General features: G+C 34.5%; 1 protein-coding gene across 2 annotated transcripts in view; it reads left to right on the forward strand.

The window, feature by feature from the left end:
- DDC (dopa decarboxylase) overlaps positions 1-19,933 on the forward strand; it is a 102,951-nt gene that overhangs the window by 60,890 nt on the left and 22,128 nt on the right. For both annotated transcript variants that reach the window (XM_051984196.1, XM_051984206.1), the window contains exons 8-10: positions 1,142-1,236; positions 5,948-6,015; positions 15,980-16,056. In XM_051984196.1, coding sequence (XP_051840156.1) covers positions 1,142-1,236; positions 5,948-6,015; positions 15,980-16,056 — 240 coding nt within the window. The remainder of the gene's footprint in view (positions 1-1,141; positions 1,237-5,947; positions 6,016-15,979; positions 16,057-19,933) is intronic.

Below are 19,933 nucleotides of genomic sequence, written 5' to 3' on the forward strand. Positions count from 1 at the left end.
AGGATACATGAAATAGAAATCCACATAGACTGGAATGATAATGGAGAAAGTGGGATTTGAGTGGGACTTTGAAAATTAGATAGGATTTAAATGGGGGCATTTGTGAAGGTATTTCAGGGAGGGAAAGGCTTTCCAAGTGGGTGAAAGAGCATTCTACATTTTTAACATCAACAAGCATTTATTAAGTGGTTACTTATTATGTGCCAAGCACAGTGCTAAAGTATAGAGACACTCAAAACAGAAACAAAATTCTTGCCATCAAGGAACTTCTGTCCTATTTTGGCAAACAGTAGGCAAGAATGAATGTGATATAGAAAGAGGGAAGCTATTATGACCAGAACAGAGAGATCATGTTGCTGAAACAAGCTTGGGGAGTTAAGATGAAACTACATTATCATGAGTCTTGAACACTGTTCTTGTTGAAGAATTTGGGCTTGATATCATAAGTAACAAGAGGCCATTACAGATTTTTCAATAGAGGAATAACATTATGAAAGAGATACTTTAGAAACTCAGTTATTCTTCTTATCAGCAAATATTTATTGCATGTCTATTCTATGGATTAGTAAATAAAGGACATTCGTGAAGTCAGAATGATAAGAGCATTTCTACAGAGCTTGAAGATTTGCAAAGTACTTTATGTGTGCTTCATTTGATTCTCATAAGAACACTGCAAGGTAGATAGATACCCATTTCACAGATGAGGAAACTGAAGCTGAGACAGGCTAAGTAACTCACACAGCTGGTGTCTAAGACAAGTTTGAATTCAGGGTTTTCTAAATCCAAATCTTGCATACTATGCCATGTGGCTACTCAGAAGATCTAGCTTTTAATTCTCAGTCTCTTATATAATGTGCGTTTTGGCAAGCACTTTGCAAAACTTAATTCCTCCTTTGTTAACAATGGTAATAATATGTGCTCTTCTTATCTTATAGAATTAGTATGAAAGTCAAATGAGGTGTAACGAATATGAACATCCATTGTAAATGTCAGTGAATTAGGTAAGGAACGATTTATCACATTCAAGGCTCTGTGAGACTCAGAAATTTAGGATTATAACATATTCAAAAATCATAAAGTCATAAAGTTATAAGTCATCATAAAGTCATTAAGTTTGTCCTCAAATATTTTTGTATTTTAGGTAATAAGGAGAACATCTGGATGCATATTGATGCAGCATATGCAGGAAGTGCCTTCATCTGCCCTGAATTCAGGGCTCTTCTGAATGGAGTTGAGGTGAGTATGAGTATTCTTTAATTAGGATTTATTTTTGTGCCAAACTAGATTGAGATAGGGAGAGAGACAGACTAAACCTTCAATTTCATCAATATAGATAAGTGTCAAGTGAGTAAATTCCCTCTGCCAATATAAAATAGCACTTTTTCTATGACATAATCTAGACCTTGCAAAAGATAAGGGTTTACATAGCCATTATGAATTAAGGGACAATACTTGAACAAAGTCTTTCTAGCTTTAAAGGTCATTCTCTCTTCAATCTAACTGGTTGCTCTTAAAATTTGATCAACCATGTTCAATTCAATAGTAAACTATCAATAAGTGCCTCCTATGTACTGTGTGGGTTTATAGATTCAAAGATAAAGCTAAAATAGTCCCTTTCATCAAGGAGTTCATATTCTGCTGAGTATACATGTACAAGTCAAAGGGGATGGTATAGAATATTAGCTCCTTGAGGGCAGAGACAGTCTTTGCAGACTAAATATTTCTTTGCATCCCCAGTATCTTGAACATGTTTATAGACCTCTGATTGCATAATTATAGAGAACTGTTAGTAAGTTTTCTCTATTAATGCATATCAACAATTATTTTTCAATTTATAGAGGTATTAAGAGATTTACTTAGAGTCACAAAGACAATATGGGTCTCCAGGGCCAGCCTTTTATCTATTGTTCTGTTCACTATGCCAAGCTGTGGGTCTCTTTGAGTATTTCTAAATCTTGTAATTTGAGTATTTCATTCTCCTGAATGTTTTAGCTTTTTACCTAAAGGCAAGATTTTTGGACCAGATGGTGTCTCTCCAGTTCCTTTCCAGCTCTAGCATCCTTAGGAGCCATACTCCTTAATGGGTTCCCATTTTGATTCTGAAGGGCCCTCAACAAGTTGGGGTTTCACCTTTCAGAGAGCAAGGTGCACAGGCATCATGGCAGTCCCTTTGATAGACATGACAGCAAGATCCTATCAGTGGCAGACAGGGTTTAATCCTCAGCAATGAGTCATGTGAAATTTGCCTGCAATATTGTGTACTGCTCTTTACCCTGTCTGACTAAGGAACTGGCTGCTCTGAGGGTCAGATAAGGGGGCTGCAATTTCCTGCTGCAGCCCAAGGCTCTAAGATAAGACCTTTCTCTCCTGTCAGCCAGAGGAAAATATCACTGTTAGGTAATGAAAGAAGTTTAAACAAAACAGCCACATAGGAGAGAACTAATAAAATTCCTAACAAACAAAGCCCTTTTTCAACCTTTTGTTTCCTTTTATCAACAAACTAAACTTACTGTAATTTCCTGTCTTAAAAAATATTTTTTTACTTTTATTTGAACCTGGTAGGAAATTAAGTAAGGGGTCAGGTTTTATCAGCACAGGAGTTAGGCCACAACTATCTTGAGGATTTCTCACCTCTGATATTTACACTTTTCTCTCTTCCTCTGCTTCTCCTGCTCTCTTTATACCTTTTATAAATAAAAGAGAAAGTTTCATAAAGACATAGAATATTAACAAAGAGGGAAGAGTAGAAGATTAAACATGAATTGGGGCTATAAGATGAGTGGTCTGAATTTTCCTTGGGTATCTAAGGCTTCCAATATTTAGAAGCACTCAGAATGAATTCAATGAATTTGTGTGTGTGTGTGTGTATGTGTGTGTGTGTGTTGTGTGTGTGTGTGTGTGTGTAAGAGAGAAAGAGAGAGAGAAAGAGAAAGAGAAAGAGTGTGGTCTTTTTCTTCTTTAAAAATAATAGTTCTTCTCTGGGAGAAAGCAGGTTTCTCGGGGAGGTTTTCTGAAGGCACCCTTAGTATCAGTTTAGATCAATAATTACCCCAAATGCAGCCAGGTGATAAAAGTTCAGATCTTTTATTTTCTCCAATATAGCCCAGTTAACTACCTTAGAGGCCTATCTCTCTGCTTGGTTCTAAGAGCTCTTGCAGCTTTGTCCTTTGCTTCTGCCTCTGCTTTCTTCAGCCTCCAAAGTCAGCACCAAGTTGAATCTGTCTTGCCTCTGAAAGAGGGCTTCTGGCTCTCAGTCTCCCAGAGTGCTCTGTGTCTGTCCCAGTGTGCTCTTCTCCAATCTAATTCAGTTGAACCCTCTTGACTGAGTTTATAGATGATTTCTTCTGAGAGAATGGGATTATGGGTTTCTTCCCAGAGTGCTCTCTGGCCCTAAGAGCTTCAAGGGAAGTGTGAATTCACAAAGTTACACAGTTAACTTTGTGACTCTCCCATACTTGTGAATTCCAATGAGTACTTAAATATTTCTTGCTTATATGAGCTCTCTAAAGATGTGAACACAAGCATTATTGTCTATCAGTTCTACTTAGTACCTTGTATCTTCTGGCCCATAACATCTCCTTATAGGATTAGATCAATCATACTGAACCATGCTAAATTAGATGATTATTGTCTCTATCAACTCTAATGACTTAACAGTTTGTAAAGATTCCAACAAAAGAGAGAGAAAGAGAGAGAGAAAAAAGAGAGAGACAGAGAGAAACAGAGAGAGAGAGAGAAAGAGAGAGAGAGAGAGAGAGAGAGAGAGAGAGAGAGAGAGAGAGAGAGAGAGAGAGAAGGGTATGAGAGAGGGAGTAGAAAACTCAACCCTCCCACAAAATACAAATTATATGCATTGGTCAGATAAAGAAAAACTTTATACCTTTTGCATGTGCCAGCAGCTGCAGTATTTGTTTGAAGGCATATTTGAAGTGTCACAATCAGAGCATGCAAGTCCTGGATGTTCATGCTGCTTTGGGGTAATTATGTCAGAACTTAAAGAATTCTTGTTCTTTTCTTGAAGAGAGGCAGTCTATAACCCTGCGGAAATAGATCATCATAATAGCTCACATTTCTGTAGCCTTGATAGCTTACAAAGCATTTTCCTTACAATAACCCTGTCAGACAGGTAGGGCAAATATTATTAATATGTTTACAAGTGAGGAAATTCTAGTCTTAGAGAAGTTAAATGATTTGTCCATAAGCACACAGATAGTAAGTGGTAGAACTGGGGACCTGACTCCAAATTTTGTGCTCTGTATATCTAAACACTACTTTTAGTCATTCATTCAGCAAGTATTTTACTATACACCTGCTGTGTTCTGAGGATACAAAAACAAAAAATAATCCTTGTCCTCAGGGGGAAAAAAATTCTATAGAGAAACTAAACCTCTCAGTGTCCTAAACAAAGCACTCAGACTTTAAATAATAGGAAACGCTATCTGCATTGACAGAGTTTCCTCACTAGAAGTTCTATAAACTAATGAAATCATAGATATAATTTAAAAAAACCCACAAATAAACCCCAAATCAAAGGTAAATTAATTTCAGGTTATAATACATTGTGACTACATTTCTAATTTTTCAAACCCAATAATTCTTGAATAAGAATTATTTATATATTCTTAGTATTTGAATACTTCAAGGAATTGCATTTTCTTCAACTCTTATTCAAAGTGGACACATCCCCCACAATTACTGAGAACATGGCTTCCATAATTTTGTAGATGGTCTTTGAGAATTGTTGTAAAAAATTCAGCTATCTGAAGCAATATGGTGTAGAGAATGTTTTCTAATAGTGCAGTAAATTCCTTCAAAATCAGTAAATTTCTTTGAAAGTCATTGAATAGCAGACAGAAGAACCCATAAAAAGTAATACCTATTGTGGTAAAACAAACACAAACAAACAATAACGACACTTCATTCTGAAATGATAAAAGCTGGGAAGGGATATGATCTCACTTTATATAAACATAAAGGACAGAGTAAATATGTAGTTCTCTGCCAAATTCAAGAATCGAAAGGTTATACCTGCTTTACAAGTTGAAGGAGACTTATCTGAAATTAGAATTAACAATTGGATTTTAGAGACACTGAGTTCATTTTACAGTTGAAGATACTGAGGCACAAAATTGATTAATTGGTTTGTCCAGTGTTATATAGCTAGTAAATCTCTAATCATGATTTGAATTCAAGTTTTCTGGCCTCCAAGGCCAGCCCTCTATCTACTGTGACATTTAATTGATATATTCTATAAACCTGTGAGATCTAAAGATATCTATATCTATATCTATATATCTATATGAAGATATACATGTTATAGCTAAAAGCAATTAAGATGAACAGAAGTGTCCAGAAATTTTCTTATAAGAAGAAAGAAAATAGTTTTCTTTCCCTCTTTCAAGTTATTTTGTTCTTAACTTGGAATACTGATTTTTCAGTTATATGTTCAGTATTTTAATGAATCCATAAATTCATTGATGGTTTCAAAGAATTCTTAAGTTCAATAAAGTATTTCAATGGATCTATGAATTCATTATCCTCCATTAGTAGAGATCATAATCTATCCATACCTTATCATCCTGTATTATTCTTATCCATAGATGATATAAACCATCTTGAGAGAATCTCCAGTTCTATTTATAGGTCTTGTGAAAACTGGCCATTGTTGAGGAATTATTTGCTTACAACAAACTATGAAACAAAGAAAAACACAAACTCACCTTCACTGCTGGTAGTTCCTTTCCATTTCTGCAATGACAGTGGTAGAGGGATTAAAATGGATAGTGAATAGAAGGTTAAATGAGTCACAGAATTTTTAGACTATTAACAGCAATATAACTATTTCTAAACAGAGTGTTAGAGCTTTGTTCAGTGATAAATGAGTAGATTGACTACTGGAGAAGAATCTTTATTTTCTAATTATTTTAAAATTACTTTTCTCCATTAGTTTGCAGATTCATATAACTTTAATCCTCATAAATGGCTTTTGGTGAATTTTGACTGCTCTGCCATGTGGTAAGTCTTATACTATCTTATTTAAACTTTATAATAAAAAATCAGTGTTCTTTATTGAAAGTGTACTAAAAGCATGGCCTGTGCAATTGTCGTGTTGGATACAAGAGAAGTATAAGACAGAGATAGCCACGGCTGTGAGTTAGCCACATCTTCACGGGATGGAATCTCTAAGAAGAGATTTTTAAACTTACTTGCCCATAGTCACAAGATAGTTAAATATCCACCCTAAGACCAGAACACTTGATTTGACTCCAAGATCAATGTGCTTCCCATTATATCATACTGCTTATTCCTAAATGACTATCTCTGTGCTTGCGGTTTTTCTTTTACAAGATGAAAAACCTTTTTAGCTTCATAGGAAGAAAACCCATTGAACATCAAGCTCAATTTACAATGAAAAGAATACAAAATAAGTAACAATTTTAACTTATTAAAAATTACTTCTAAATTAAATATCTTTCTGATATATATGATTATATATGATATATTACATATATGAGCTACATGGATTAGTTCTGAATCTTAATGAGAGGATCAGGGTGAATTTGGAGGAAATTCTGAGGTTATTTAATCTGTCTTTACTTGTTTGTCTTTCAATGTATCAGAGTGGCTCCAATTTTGCCTAATTGAAAAGCTCTAATAATTGGTTTCAACTGCATTTCTTTTACTTTTCTTGGGGTCTTTTGAAAATTTAGTAAAATATGTTTTATAGGTATACAAAATTTCAAATTTTCTTTGAATTTTTTGAACATTGGTAGGATTATCTTCACATCTAACTTTGATGCCTCATCAAGTTCTTGATGGGTGATCAAGCAATCTCAAATTCTTAAAAACTGTGGCCATGGAGCACAAACAGGTCTTACCAAACTTAAAACTTTCAGCCATAGAATGATATTTTCCATTCATGATAATATTTCCATTATTTTAGTACCAATTTAACTAAATTGATAGGATCATAGATTTTGATTTGGAAGGAATCTTAGAAATCAGCTGGTTCATCTTCTTCTGACCCCTCATTTTATAGATGAGAAAAATGAGACCAGAGTCAATTTTTCCCTAAATGACTTTTCCCAAAATATCTAGGTAAGTTTATTATCATGTTGGTTGTAAGGAAATGACTTTTTTCCTCAAAGCAAGTGTTGAAAACCATCTAGTAAGACACATAAGAAATGAAATCAGCCCAGGTAGAAGGAGTAGCAAAGCTGATAAAAAGACAGGTTCTTAAAGTATGTTAATGTATGACCTTTCCTCAAGTGGACAAGGAGAATTCTTACTAAACTGCCTTTTACCTATCAATTTCCAGATTATTTTCCATGGAGTTTTCTCTCTGTCTCTTCCCCTGAACATCACTCACTTCCTGTATATTAGCTGTTACATTAAATTCAAGTCTATTAGCTTCTCTTATTAATTTATCACTTCCTACTTTGAAATTCCATTCATGAAATTAATGGCCCTTTTGATATCAAAATGCAAAATGTTTCTGCTTCTCTGATCTTATTGCTATTTTCTAAGATTACTTTATTTTTACATAGAACATATTTTTTAAAAGAGTTGAATTTTAAAAGTAGTGAATTTGAACTGTTCTTGCTATTTCCATGTATTTTAATGTAAGTACTTAGCCATCCCATAAAATGGTTTCCATTTCTGTAAAATAGAAATAACTTTAGCTTAACTGACTTATTTTAGCAAACTTATTATAGATTCAATTTGAATCCCAATTTCTACCCTAATTTGAACCATAGAGGTCTGAATTCATATAATTTACTCTCTTCAGCACCTTTTCATCTGTCTTGAAGTTGAATTCTACTGTATATGGTCTCAGAGACAGAAAAACATAACTTTTATTTCTACCTCAGGGAGGTAAATGCAGCCTCATAGGTAATATCAATACATCTAGAAAAAAGACTGTATCTAGAGAAAGAGCAAGCATTACCTAAATGTTTGAAAAAGGGAAATTTTAGATCAGAAGCAACCCACTTGCTTCCTGAAACATTCTTGTGTGCAGAGGGAAACATTAAAATGTAATTGAGAAATAGCAAAATAAATAAAAAATATCAGAGAACATAGGTAATGTTAATATGTAGTCTTCTAATTTTGCCCATACAAGCAATGGCAATTCAAATTAGTAAATATTTACCAAGTATCTAAAACCTGTGTTTCTAGCTTCCTTCCTCTCCCATGCACGTTTTGTTCATTTATGAATTAAAGTCCCCATGAAATCTTTCTTGAGCACACTGTCTGCTTTTCTAATAATACACGGATTTTGCCATCAATTATTTAACAGTTGAGAGGGAAGATCTATTAGGTCTAGTGTGTTCAAAACACTGTTCCAGACACTATGTGACAGAAAAATTTTAGTTTAAAAAAAATGCAATTATTTCCCTCATAGAGCTTACAATCTAGTGGGAGCCATGAAACAGACAAAGATAGTGCAACAAAATGAAACACAGTGTAAGAAGGAATGTCTATACCTGATCACTGATGTAACTAATCTATTGTAACACAATTGGCTTATGGAATTGTGGCTGAAAGCATACATAAATTGGATAGTAGCAAGATTTTTACAGAATTGCTATGTGGTGAAAGAATATGGGACAAAGTAAAAAAGGGATTCCTTAAAGAAATCAACATATGATGTAAAATTATAGCTTTATGTGATTAACAATAAAATTGATGTTGACCTCAATGGAAACTCAAATTAACAATTGAGAACAACTATCTATTATATGTCTATTGTGTTTGATCCAGAAAAAATGAATGCTTATGCTTAATCAATATATTTCATTTTTTCCCTACTAAACAGAAGCTCACTGCTGCCACTAAATGTGTGACTTTAAAGCCCACATGAATTCAGTGGTGTGTTCTTACAAACTCTGTCCTTTAGATACCTTTGTCAAGATTTAAGAATTATATCCAATTCTAACTATTGCATGTTAGTTTAGTTTACTTCAGCTCCTGCTATTTGTCAAAAAATATCCATATGTTTGTTACTGTGGTCTCATTTCAACCATAGTCTGATGATTCCACTATCTGAAATCCCTTCAATACTTAAGGGCACTTTGTTGGTGAAGGGAAAAGAATGTGAGATTTGGGACAAGAAGCCTTGGTTTTTAAATCCTAGATCTCCCAATAACTATCAATGGAACCCTGGATCTCTAGCCTTCAGTTTCCTGAACTGGAAAATAAAGAGATTCAATCAGATGTCTAGGGTCTACCTAATTGGTAAACTTCCTGCAACTTTAGTATTATACTTCTGCTCTCAATTTTTTTTTTCTGTGAGATACAATATAAACAACATCAAATTTGAAGTTCGAAGATCTGGGATTGAATCCAAGCTCTGATATTTATGAATTTGGACCAGCCCTTTTACTTCTCTTGAGTCATAGTAAGACCTCTATAGAGTGAGGGGATTGGAGTAGCTGATCTCTTCTGACTTAATATTTTTATTGCCTAGCACTATTAGGAGTAGTTTACATTTTTACTTTTACAACTTCATTATCACAACATACTTTCCCCTTCGGTCTCTCATTTGACCCTCATTACTCCAATTTTCCAAAATCATCCCAACTAACAAGTGGTGATATTCCCACAGTTGCAAATTCAACAAATGCTTAGTGAAGCAATGATAGATTAAATTTGTTCAACCTGCCTTAATTCCCTTGACCCCTTTTCACTAACTACATACCAGCTTTGTGAAGATATTGCTGCCATACAATTTTGGTATGCTCTCAGCCCAACAAAAGTCTGTTGTGAAAACCTGGTTACATCTGGGGTTCCATTGTAGATTGATCCTAATTTATCTTGTAAATTTATATGCTTCATAGCTTAAAAAACAAAAAACAAAAAAAACCTGTGTCTTCCAGACAGCCAGGGAAACAGGTAGAATTATGTTTTTAGTTGCCAAATGGATGAGCATCATAATGTTATTTGTTAGCATTTATATAATATTTTAAGATTTGCCAAATACTTTCCATAATGTTTCATTTCATCCTTACAACAACCCTGTGAGATAGGTACTATTATTGTATTCATTTTATAGATAAAGAAACTGAAGCTGATTCAAGAGGTTAATTGTCTTTTCTAGTTAAGGTCACATAGCAAGTAAATATCTAAGGCAGCATTTGAACTTAGTTCTGAGAAAACATTCAAATTCAGGTCTTTTTGTCTACAAATCCAGCCTCTGTCCACTGAATCACCATACTCAAATAAGGGAAGGATAGAATCATTTTAGAAAACTCCTGGTATGGGCAAATAGCCACCTGTCATTAATATATGTTACAACTTGTGAATAAATGCTATGGAGTAGTATGAGGCACATAAAGATTCATTACTTCTTTGAGGATCACTAGAACCAAATGGCAAGCAAGATTTGAATACAAGTCTTCCTGACTTTGCATTATAAGTTGAGGAATTTGACATAATCATTATAATTTGAAAAAAAAAAGTAAAAGTAACACATGCTGTATTCCTTGAATATATGCATAGGTTCCAATTCCATAAGAAAATAAACATTTATTGAGTGCCTACTATATTCCAGGCATTATTACAAATATTATCCCATGTGATCCACACAACAACCCTGTGATGATATTAATATATCCAGGTTACAAATGAAGAAATTGAAGTAGAAAAAGGTTAAGTTTTTTGCTCAGGTTCACATAGCTAGTAAATATTTAAGGTCAAATTTGAACTCCGGGCTTAAAGATCTGTCCCCTGTGACACTTAGCTGTCTCCTGTATTTAAAAAAATGTTAAAACCTCCATTCCCCACTCAGTCCTTGCCCTCCCCACCTCACATACCTAGGAATGAATTTTTTTTTAAATTTCAGACTTGACTATTATTACAAATGAGAAATTAAAGGAAAGAAAATTGTTTACTGAACTCCCTAGCATTTCATGTGTGTGCAGTCCTTGAAATGAAAACTATCTCTGTATTTCATAATGAAATTTTACCAATGGTTAGTCCATAATGTAAAATAAACATTTTGGTTATTTTCATTAAATATTGAAATAGACAAGATAATTGGAATTTCTAAAAAGTGACTTTGAACAACCACAGTCAATACTTTCCCTAATGATTTCATTATTCTGCTCATAAACCTTTTGCTGTGCATTTGTTGCTCAGAATCCTTTGTATGCAAATTTAAACCATTTTTGCTAGCTCTTAATGGTCCATTACTATGGGATTAGCTTTTAAAGAAGTCCCACACTCCTCAGCATATCAATTGCATTTCTGTTTTTGCTCACTTAGAAAAGTACACTTTAAAATCCCAATAGCTCATCCCCTCCCCAGTTATTTCGTTGATATAGAATGTGATTACTCCCTAAGGATTTCAACCACTTACAAGAGGTTACAGCAGTTCTAATGTTCTTAAAACCTGATGGTGGTTATAGAAACTGATTTAAAAATAAATGGTAGTCCAGACTATTCTTCTGGAGATTACCTTTGGGATTTCTTAGTTCTTTTGTTCATTAATATTCTTGTTTCATGTAGTTTGGTGTTAAACATTTTAGGAGACTTTTGCAAATGTGATCTCCTATGATCCTATGATGAAAGGAATTTAGGAGAAATTGAGTCCCATTTGTCCTGTTAAAAGAGGAAATGAGAACCTCAGCAGTTAAGTAACTTACCCGGTCACACGTTTCCAGCATCACTATCATCATCATCATCATCAAAATCATCATGAATAGGTCACATATATTTAGTTGTTTAAATGCCCTTCATGTAGCTCACCTCATTTAAACTTGCTAGTAAGATATTGTAGGTTTTGCAAGTATTTTTCTCATATTTGCAAATAAGGAACCGAAGTTCAAAAAGTAATTTATCCATGGTCTTTCAACTAGTGAGTATTGGAGATGAGATTGGAATTTTTCTGATCCCAAATATGGCACTCTACCCACTCTACTACACAGTCTCTCTGGGTTTCTATTTTCTAAGATAAGCATATCCATAGTCATAAACTTGGAGGGGTCTGAGGAGTTTAGCTCAAACTCTTCAAGGTATTAGGGACAAAATTGACACTCTGAGTAGGTAAATCAATTGCCCAAAGTCATACAACTAACAAGTGGCAGGACCACTTGAACCTAACCTCTGCTCCCAAATTCAGTTCCTTTAAAGATTCTTCATATGAATTGGTTTATAGGTCCCTTCCTCTTCTAATCAGTCTTTTGAGGACACACATTGCTTTGCCAATGCTCCTCTTAATATGGGGTATTTCATTCCGAGAAGAAATTTTATCTCAATAGTACAGAATGACAAAACAGCATCTCAATAGTACAGAACAACGAAACGTCCTAAACAGCAATGATATTTCACAAAATCATTGAACTAATTTAATGAGATGAGTGCTAAAAGGTAGGAATAATGACAGTTCTCATTTCTGTGGCACTTTAAAGATTTGCAAGTTACTTTACACTCATCAACTTCTTTAGTCCTTAAAACAGCAGCCCTGGGAAGAGATGCTGTTACTTTTCCCATTTTGGGGAGAGGTAACTGATGCTGAGAAAAGTTAATGAACTTGCCGAGGATCAGAAAACTAATAATAACAGTCTCTGGAACTAAGTCCCATTGGCTCCAAGGACTACACCAAATCTTTCTGGTCATAGATCATTTCATACATCAGTGCGTCTAAACTACCTTATAGTGTATTTTTTTTTATCTTTATTCTTTATTCCACTAACCTTCCTTTTCCATTCCTCTGTACATATAGGGCATAATTCTGTCTAATTAATTCAATTAATAAGAAGAACTATCTAGGGGCAGCTAGGTGGGGCAATGGATAGAGAATCAACCCTGAAGTCAGGAGGACCTGAGTTCAAATCTGTTCTCAGACACTTAACACGTCCTAACTGTGTGACCCTGGGCAAGTCACTTAACCTCAATTGCCTCAGCAAAAAACAAATAAACAAACAAACAAAAAACATCAGAAGAACAATCTAGTGTAGCTGAAAAAGTGAGATTTGAAGACAGTTCATAAATAAGAGTGCTAGATTGGGAATAAGTAAAACCTGAGTTTAAAGCTAGCCTCAGACACTTACTAGTTCTTAACTCTAGAGCAGCCAACCTCTGCTTGTCTTAGTTTTCACACTCCTAGAGTACTGGAAGGTTCAAATGAGATCCTTATAAAGGATTCAGAGAACATGCATTCAATCCCAATGCTATCATCTATCCACTTTGTGGTCTTGGAGAAATCACTTGTAATAATAATAGATAATACTTTAAGGTTTACAATTCATTTTATATATATATTATGGCTTTAGTTACTATATGGTATATGAGTCAGAGTTTTGGATTTTTGGAGTCAGGAAGATATATAAGTTCAAATTTCACTTCAGATACTAATTTAGCAAAATGACTTGAAGCAAATCACTTTTTCTCTCTCTGCCTCAGTTTCTTCATCTATAAAATAAGAATAATGAAATGATATTTGTAAAATACCTTGCAAATATTGAATTATTATGGAAACTATATATTTAGCAATATAGTGTAAAAGTGTTATAGCTACCCATTTCAGCTTTTGGATGGCTCAGACACTAGTGTGTGAGCCTGGGCAAGTCACATACCTGTTTGCCTCAGTTTCCTTACCTGTAAAATGAGTTAGAGAAGGAAATGGCAAACCATTCCAGTATTTTTTGCCAAGAAAATTCCAAATGGGTTCATGAAGAATTCAATATGAATAAAATGACTTAATAACAAAAAATTGAGCCTTTCAACACCTTCTGAGGTAGGGAGTATACATGTTATTATCCCTTTTTTATAAATGAGTGAACTGAGGCTCAGAGTTTAAATGATTTATGCAAGAACACAATGTAAGAACGTATCAGATCCTTCTAGGTCTCCTTGACCCAAAGTCCAGCACTCTAATCATTTCACCATGATCCCTCTCACTCAGTCTCCCTCTGGACCTTCTAATCCATAAAATAAGGGAGTTGGACTAGATGATTCTGAACTCCTTTCTTGAGATTGCTACTCTGTAATCTTGATTTCATAATGAATCAAAAGCATTCTTGGATTCTTAATCATCTGTATAGCTCCTGAAACCTATTGCAATCACATGTAGTGAGCCTTTATTAAATGTTAATTGAATGAACAAATTTCTGTGTCTCAGGTAACTTTGCTCATTTACATCGCCACAGAAAAGCACTCCTAACTGGGTCAGCTTATTATAATGTCTGCCCTTGTTCACATATGAGACTGAGATAGCATTGGTATATCACCCGAAATCAGTCACCACAACTGGGGAAAAAAGCTCCAAATGCCTTCCCTGCGAACAGTGGGGCAGTCAGGAGTATCATTTTCATATATGAAGGGCGGTATTGTGTGGGTGTATCTTCCATTAGTTTTAATGGAATTTTCTCATACAATTCAAGCAGAGAATATAATCCAGAAAGTTTATTATTGTTGATTGACACAGTCTCTTTTTTTTCTTTTTAGAGGAAGAAAAAAGTATTGGCTTTTTGAAAATAAAATCCAGTTACCTTTCTCTCTCATTTCTTCATTGGTAGTCAGTATTCTCGAAGCTTTATTTCATGCTTACTGAGCTTTATCTTTCAGTGACTATTACATTACATTTGTTTTCAAAGCCAAGGCCACTGTCAGATTGAAATTTAGTCTCCAGTATATCCCTAGGAAACTTTCACCACAATATTGCTGTTAGGCCATGTCTATCCACCAAAGTAGAGACAATTTTCAAATTTCTTATGATTTTTAAATCTTTGTTTTGTAGTTAAAATATGCTAATGTGTGTAAGGACATTATACACACTTGCTAAGTAAATCCCCTAATCTGTATAGTGTCCAGTACCCTAGGAAACTTTCACCACAATATTGCTGTGAGGCTATCTCTACCCACCAAAGTAGAGATATTTTTCAAATTTCTTATGATTTTTTAAACCTTTGTTTTGCAGTTATAATATACTTATTTATGTATGGACATTGTACACATTTGCTAGGCAAATCTCCTTATTTGTTAGTGCTTCAGGCATCTCACTAAAATTTAAGTTGTAGACAAGATACCAACCTGCTTTGGTAAAGAGTGTTTTCTCACCTGAGGATTTCCTAATACAAATGAAATCACAAGCCCAGATGGCACTGTAATTTGTGGTACAGATTTGCATGTACTTGGATCCTTTTCCTATTTGATTGTAAAATGTTGTAAAGCAAGATCATTTTTTTTTCATCTCTCTACCCCAAGCTGTCTATCTTAGTCCATTGCATTTATTGTTGTTGAATCAAATTGAATTGAATTGCATAATTCAAGTACTTATATTTCTCCCACTCAGAATTTTTTTTAAAAGAGATTTTTGCCTTGAATTTTTGATAACACAAGCTCCTACCTATACCTACACCCTTGGCCTCTGGTAGTGTTTTAGATATGTTTGTGCATTGGGCCAGGGCACATATCCAGAATACTTTTGATAGCCTAACATTTGGAAGATTTGGGTTGTTTTTGTTTTTGTTTTTTTCTTCAGAAACAGAGGTGCCTATGGTTTAAATTGTACAGGAGAATATTCTGGGTCTCAGAACTATGTTACACTCAAGATATCTGTAGATCTCCATTAAGAAGTCCTTTTTCAATTAGGCTTATGTTATTTATATCCCTGATGACTGTTTTCATTTGGAAGACATTTTTTTCTTTTCTTTTTTTTTAAAATAAATTTTATTGCATTTTTTTGCTTTTACACGAACTAAATTTCTCCCATACTTCCATCCATTCCTTATATAACAAAGAATTTGGAAAGCTTTTTATGGTTCCTTCTCCTTGTTCTTTAAATAGATACAAGTATTTTTTAAAAAGTAAAAATGAGTGAAATTAATGTAAAACAAATTAATGTGCAAGGATTTTCTGAAGCCTACATATATGTCACATGATTGTAAAATCAAACCATTTTCTGACATTTCTAGTTCTTTGGTGTGACAGTAGTATAATTAATTAAATCATATTATATATATTTGTTCAAAAATAGGGTGAAAAAGAGAGCAGATTTGATAGGTGCCTTTAAACTGGATCCTGTTTACCTACAGCATCATAACCAAGAATCTGGTAAGCAGACTTTCTTCAATATTATTGTTGCTATTGCTTTTTTAGGTTATCTTGACTCAATGTAAAATCCAAAGTCACATCCCAAACTTATGTCATTGCAGCATGTATTCATACTGCAAAAAAAAGTCCAAACTTAGTTCAGCTCAGTGTTTCCAAACCTATAACTAGGGTGAGGTTACAATGACTATAACAACTTAGCAGATGCATGTCATTAAAATAAGAAGTTACCTTCCTCCAGGTGAGCGCTTCTTTAGCCAGGTCTTATCGTTCTCCATTTTTGTAGTGGTTTCCTCAGGCACAGATTAATAGTTTTCTGTGATCTTTGCCCACAGAGATTTACAGAGAGTTACAGGGTCTGTAACTAAATTTGTCTAAAAAATATTGTTAACTTGAAAGGGTTTTTTTTTAGATTTTTTATCTTAGGCATGTTTTGTGAAGCTTGGTTTAGGTATGAAGTTGGTGCAAGTTATAGCTCTGGATAGCTGTTTGTTAAATGAAATGATTTGGGTTTTCATCTGTAAGAACAGCTACATAGGTATTATCTAGGACTTGGATTGTACAGTCACACCATGCAACCATCATCTAAATGTATGAGTTTATTATTGAGAATTATTATTGATAAGAACTTACTTTAACCTGTCCATCTAGAATAAATAAGGCTGTAACATGAGATGTTGGCAGCTTCTTCTGACCAACAATGAATTTTTGATTTGTATGTTATTATGAAAATATGATATTTAATGAAGAATATTTATGAGAAAATTTTCTGGGTCAAAAATAGAGAAGTTGTTAATCTTCTACATTGAACATGAGATTAAGAAATAATATGTGGTCTTGCTTAAAAAGTAACCTTAATGACAGACTTATTTGAAGTGTCCCATTTTTTGTTGGACCATCACTAATGTGTACACGCTACAAACTGGATTTCCCAGACTTTATAACTAGAGAAACTTATGACTCATAGTCAAGTTATTGGGAATTTTTTACTTCTGGCACTTTAGGATGAGTTGGATGATGCACCATGAAAATATTACCAAAACACAGGTCATAACACAAAACCTAACTAAAAAGAGGTTTGCATGTTATTATTTCTCTTTGTATGTTTGAATGTGTGACTCTGTCTCTCTCCTTTCCTTCCTTCTTCTCCTTCCCTTTCTCCTTCCTGTGAGGACTCCATCATTCTTCCATCCACCAAAGCTTACAACCTGCGTCCTTATTTTCAATGGTGAAATCTTTTCAAATGTACCTCCAAAGCATCTCTTATAGACATTCTCTTCTTCCCCTTTGTATGTCCAGGTTGTTATTGCATTTCACTTGGACTATAATGGGTTCTCACTGGGAATCCTGGTGCTTTCTTCCCTCCCTAATCTATCTTCCACCCAGTTATCTGGACCATCTTTCTAATGTGTCATTCTATCATGCTACTCCCTTATTCATAAGGCTTCAGTAGCTCTAGCATAAGATAACAAATTCTCTGACATCTTATTTGATCTTCACAACAATCCTGAGAATCGGTGCTATAATTATTTCTACCTTGGGGAAACTGAGGCAAATGAAGATTAAATTATTTTCCCAAAGTCACATAGATAGTAAATGTCTGAGAATGGATTTGAACTCATATTTTCCTGACTCCAACTCTGCTGCTTTACCCATTGTACTGGCTACTTGCCTGTGGATCTTTATATTCTATCTCCAATCTCCTTTTATAGGTTTACTGAGTATCACTCCCCTTTGTTCCAGTCACACACGTTCCCAAACTCAGAAAATTACTTCCTATCACTATGCCTTTGCCAAGGCTGTCCACCATGCTTATATTCCATCTTCCATGTCACCTAATAGAAGCTTAATATTCTTCAAAGATCAGCCATGTATCATTTCCCATAGGAAGCTTTTCTTCATCCCTTTAATTGTTAATACTCTTCCACAAATTATCATATTTCTATTTTTCTGGTGATGAAAGATTACATGGAGTAATGGATAATGGAAAGAGTGGGGACCAGAATTAGGGCTACCTAGATTCAAGTCCTTCCTCTAACACATATGGGTCCCATGACATTGGGCAAGCTGATCAGGCTCCTATTTGCTTTGATAGAGGGAATTTCTCCCAGTGAGCTTCCTATACTAATAGAATTAAAGATTGACCAAAAAAATCCCACAACAAACAAAGCTTTAGCTATTTACCGTATGTAGTATATGTATATGTATGTAGATAGGTAGATATAGATATGTAGATAACAGATATAATTAAGTTCTTTGAGGACTGGTTCTCTGTATATTCAGTGCAAAGCACCTAATGCCATGTGCTGACATGTCCTGCAAACTCAACTCTCAACCTCAGCTTCCATTGCCAAGTGGATCACATGGTGACCAGAGTGAGATGCTGGAAAAAGACTATGGCTGAATACTACAGGAGCACCCTTAACCAAAGCAAGATAGCAAAGGTTTTATGTTTGCTGATAATGACCATGATGGCTGGGACATAATTCTACCTCCCTATTCCCTAACTGTTCTGGCTCTCATATGCTGAGCTTGTATCTCTTTCTTCATTTCTTCAAATTCTCTGTATTCTCTGTTGCCCTAAGAATAAAGTGGTTTCTTGAAAATATTTTCATTTAATGCATGTATATCTTGGATTCAGTAGTTTGGGGAGAAGGAAAAGTAACAGCAGCATGAGTAAGATTATATAGTTTTCTGAAGTACACAGAAAGAGAGGCTATTTTTCTAATTTACTGGAATAACCAGATGAAACCTCTTTATTGATACATAATATTATAGCTTCCCCCAAACTAGGGAAGGATGAAATGAATCCTTGCTTTCCTGAATTTCTCTTGACATAAAAAGATTTGGTTGTGTACTGGTGGGAGGAAATTTGCTTATTAGAAGTGAGAGAAAAACCTATAACTGAGACAGTGGCTCTGAGCAACTTCCATTCTCCATTAACTTCTCCCACAGTTTCAAAGGAAATTACTCTTCCCACTTTCCCCTCTCCATGAGATTAGTGAATGGAGGTCAAGTTTGAAGGGAGAAGTTGGGGAAAAGAAGCTCTACTCTAGGGGTATGTTGGTGAATTTTTCAACAAGCAGCTCTCCTCCCCACAAAAAGTGAGCCCATGATCCATTTTAAAGTTTAATCTGCACTATAACATTTTCTTCATCACTTTTTAAAAGTCTAGAGAATTCAGAAAACAATAAATTAAGCCTTGATCTGTAGTTTTCCAAGGAGTAAAAGCTCACCCTGCTTTTTTTTTTTTTTGTCAGTTTTTGTGAGCTCATCTGAGCTGGGCTTCAGTACATCCCTGCTCTGACCACACCAGAGTAAAGACCAAACAACTGCTACCATCAACCATTGTTAGATTTACGACTGAAATCTGGCAGGCTGACAATATTGGGACAAATGGCTCCTTTAGCATTGAGGCAGCAATGTTATCAAAAGCCAGAACCCCTATATCTTTTATTGACAATTCTCTTTAAGAAGTGAAAAAATGTTTTCTGAGGTAAGAGAGCAATGAGTGCTATATTTTAGCAGCATACAAATTGTTCCCATGCTAATTGACACATAAGAATTAGTAGAAATCCATTTTTATTTTTACTACTGTCATCATTATAATTGCTAATTAATAGCAATTATAGCATACATTTATCAAGTGTGTGCCAAGTGCTATATAGGCACTTTGTACACTGATTTAGTTAAGTTGCCAACAATTTTCATCTTGAGCTCCTTTTCTTTCTCATTAGCTGTTTCCTTCCTAACTTAAGTCCCATTATTCAGTAATTTAAAAGGCTTCACTGATCAGATAAAATGATTTCTGCTCATTTACTTTTAACAACTCAAAGGCCTTCTTTCTTCAAAAGAAATAATAGTGATTATTTGTTATGGG

This window comes from Antechinus flavipes, chromosome 1 (assembly GCF_016432865.1).
Source record: "Antechinus flavipes isolate AdamAnt ecotype Samford, QLD, Australia chromosome 1, AdamAnt_v2, whole genome shotgun sequence".
Classification (NCBI taxonomy): Eukaryota; Metazoa; Chordata; class Mammalia; order Dasyuromorphia; family Dasyuridae; genus Antechinus; species Antechinus flavipes.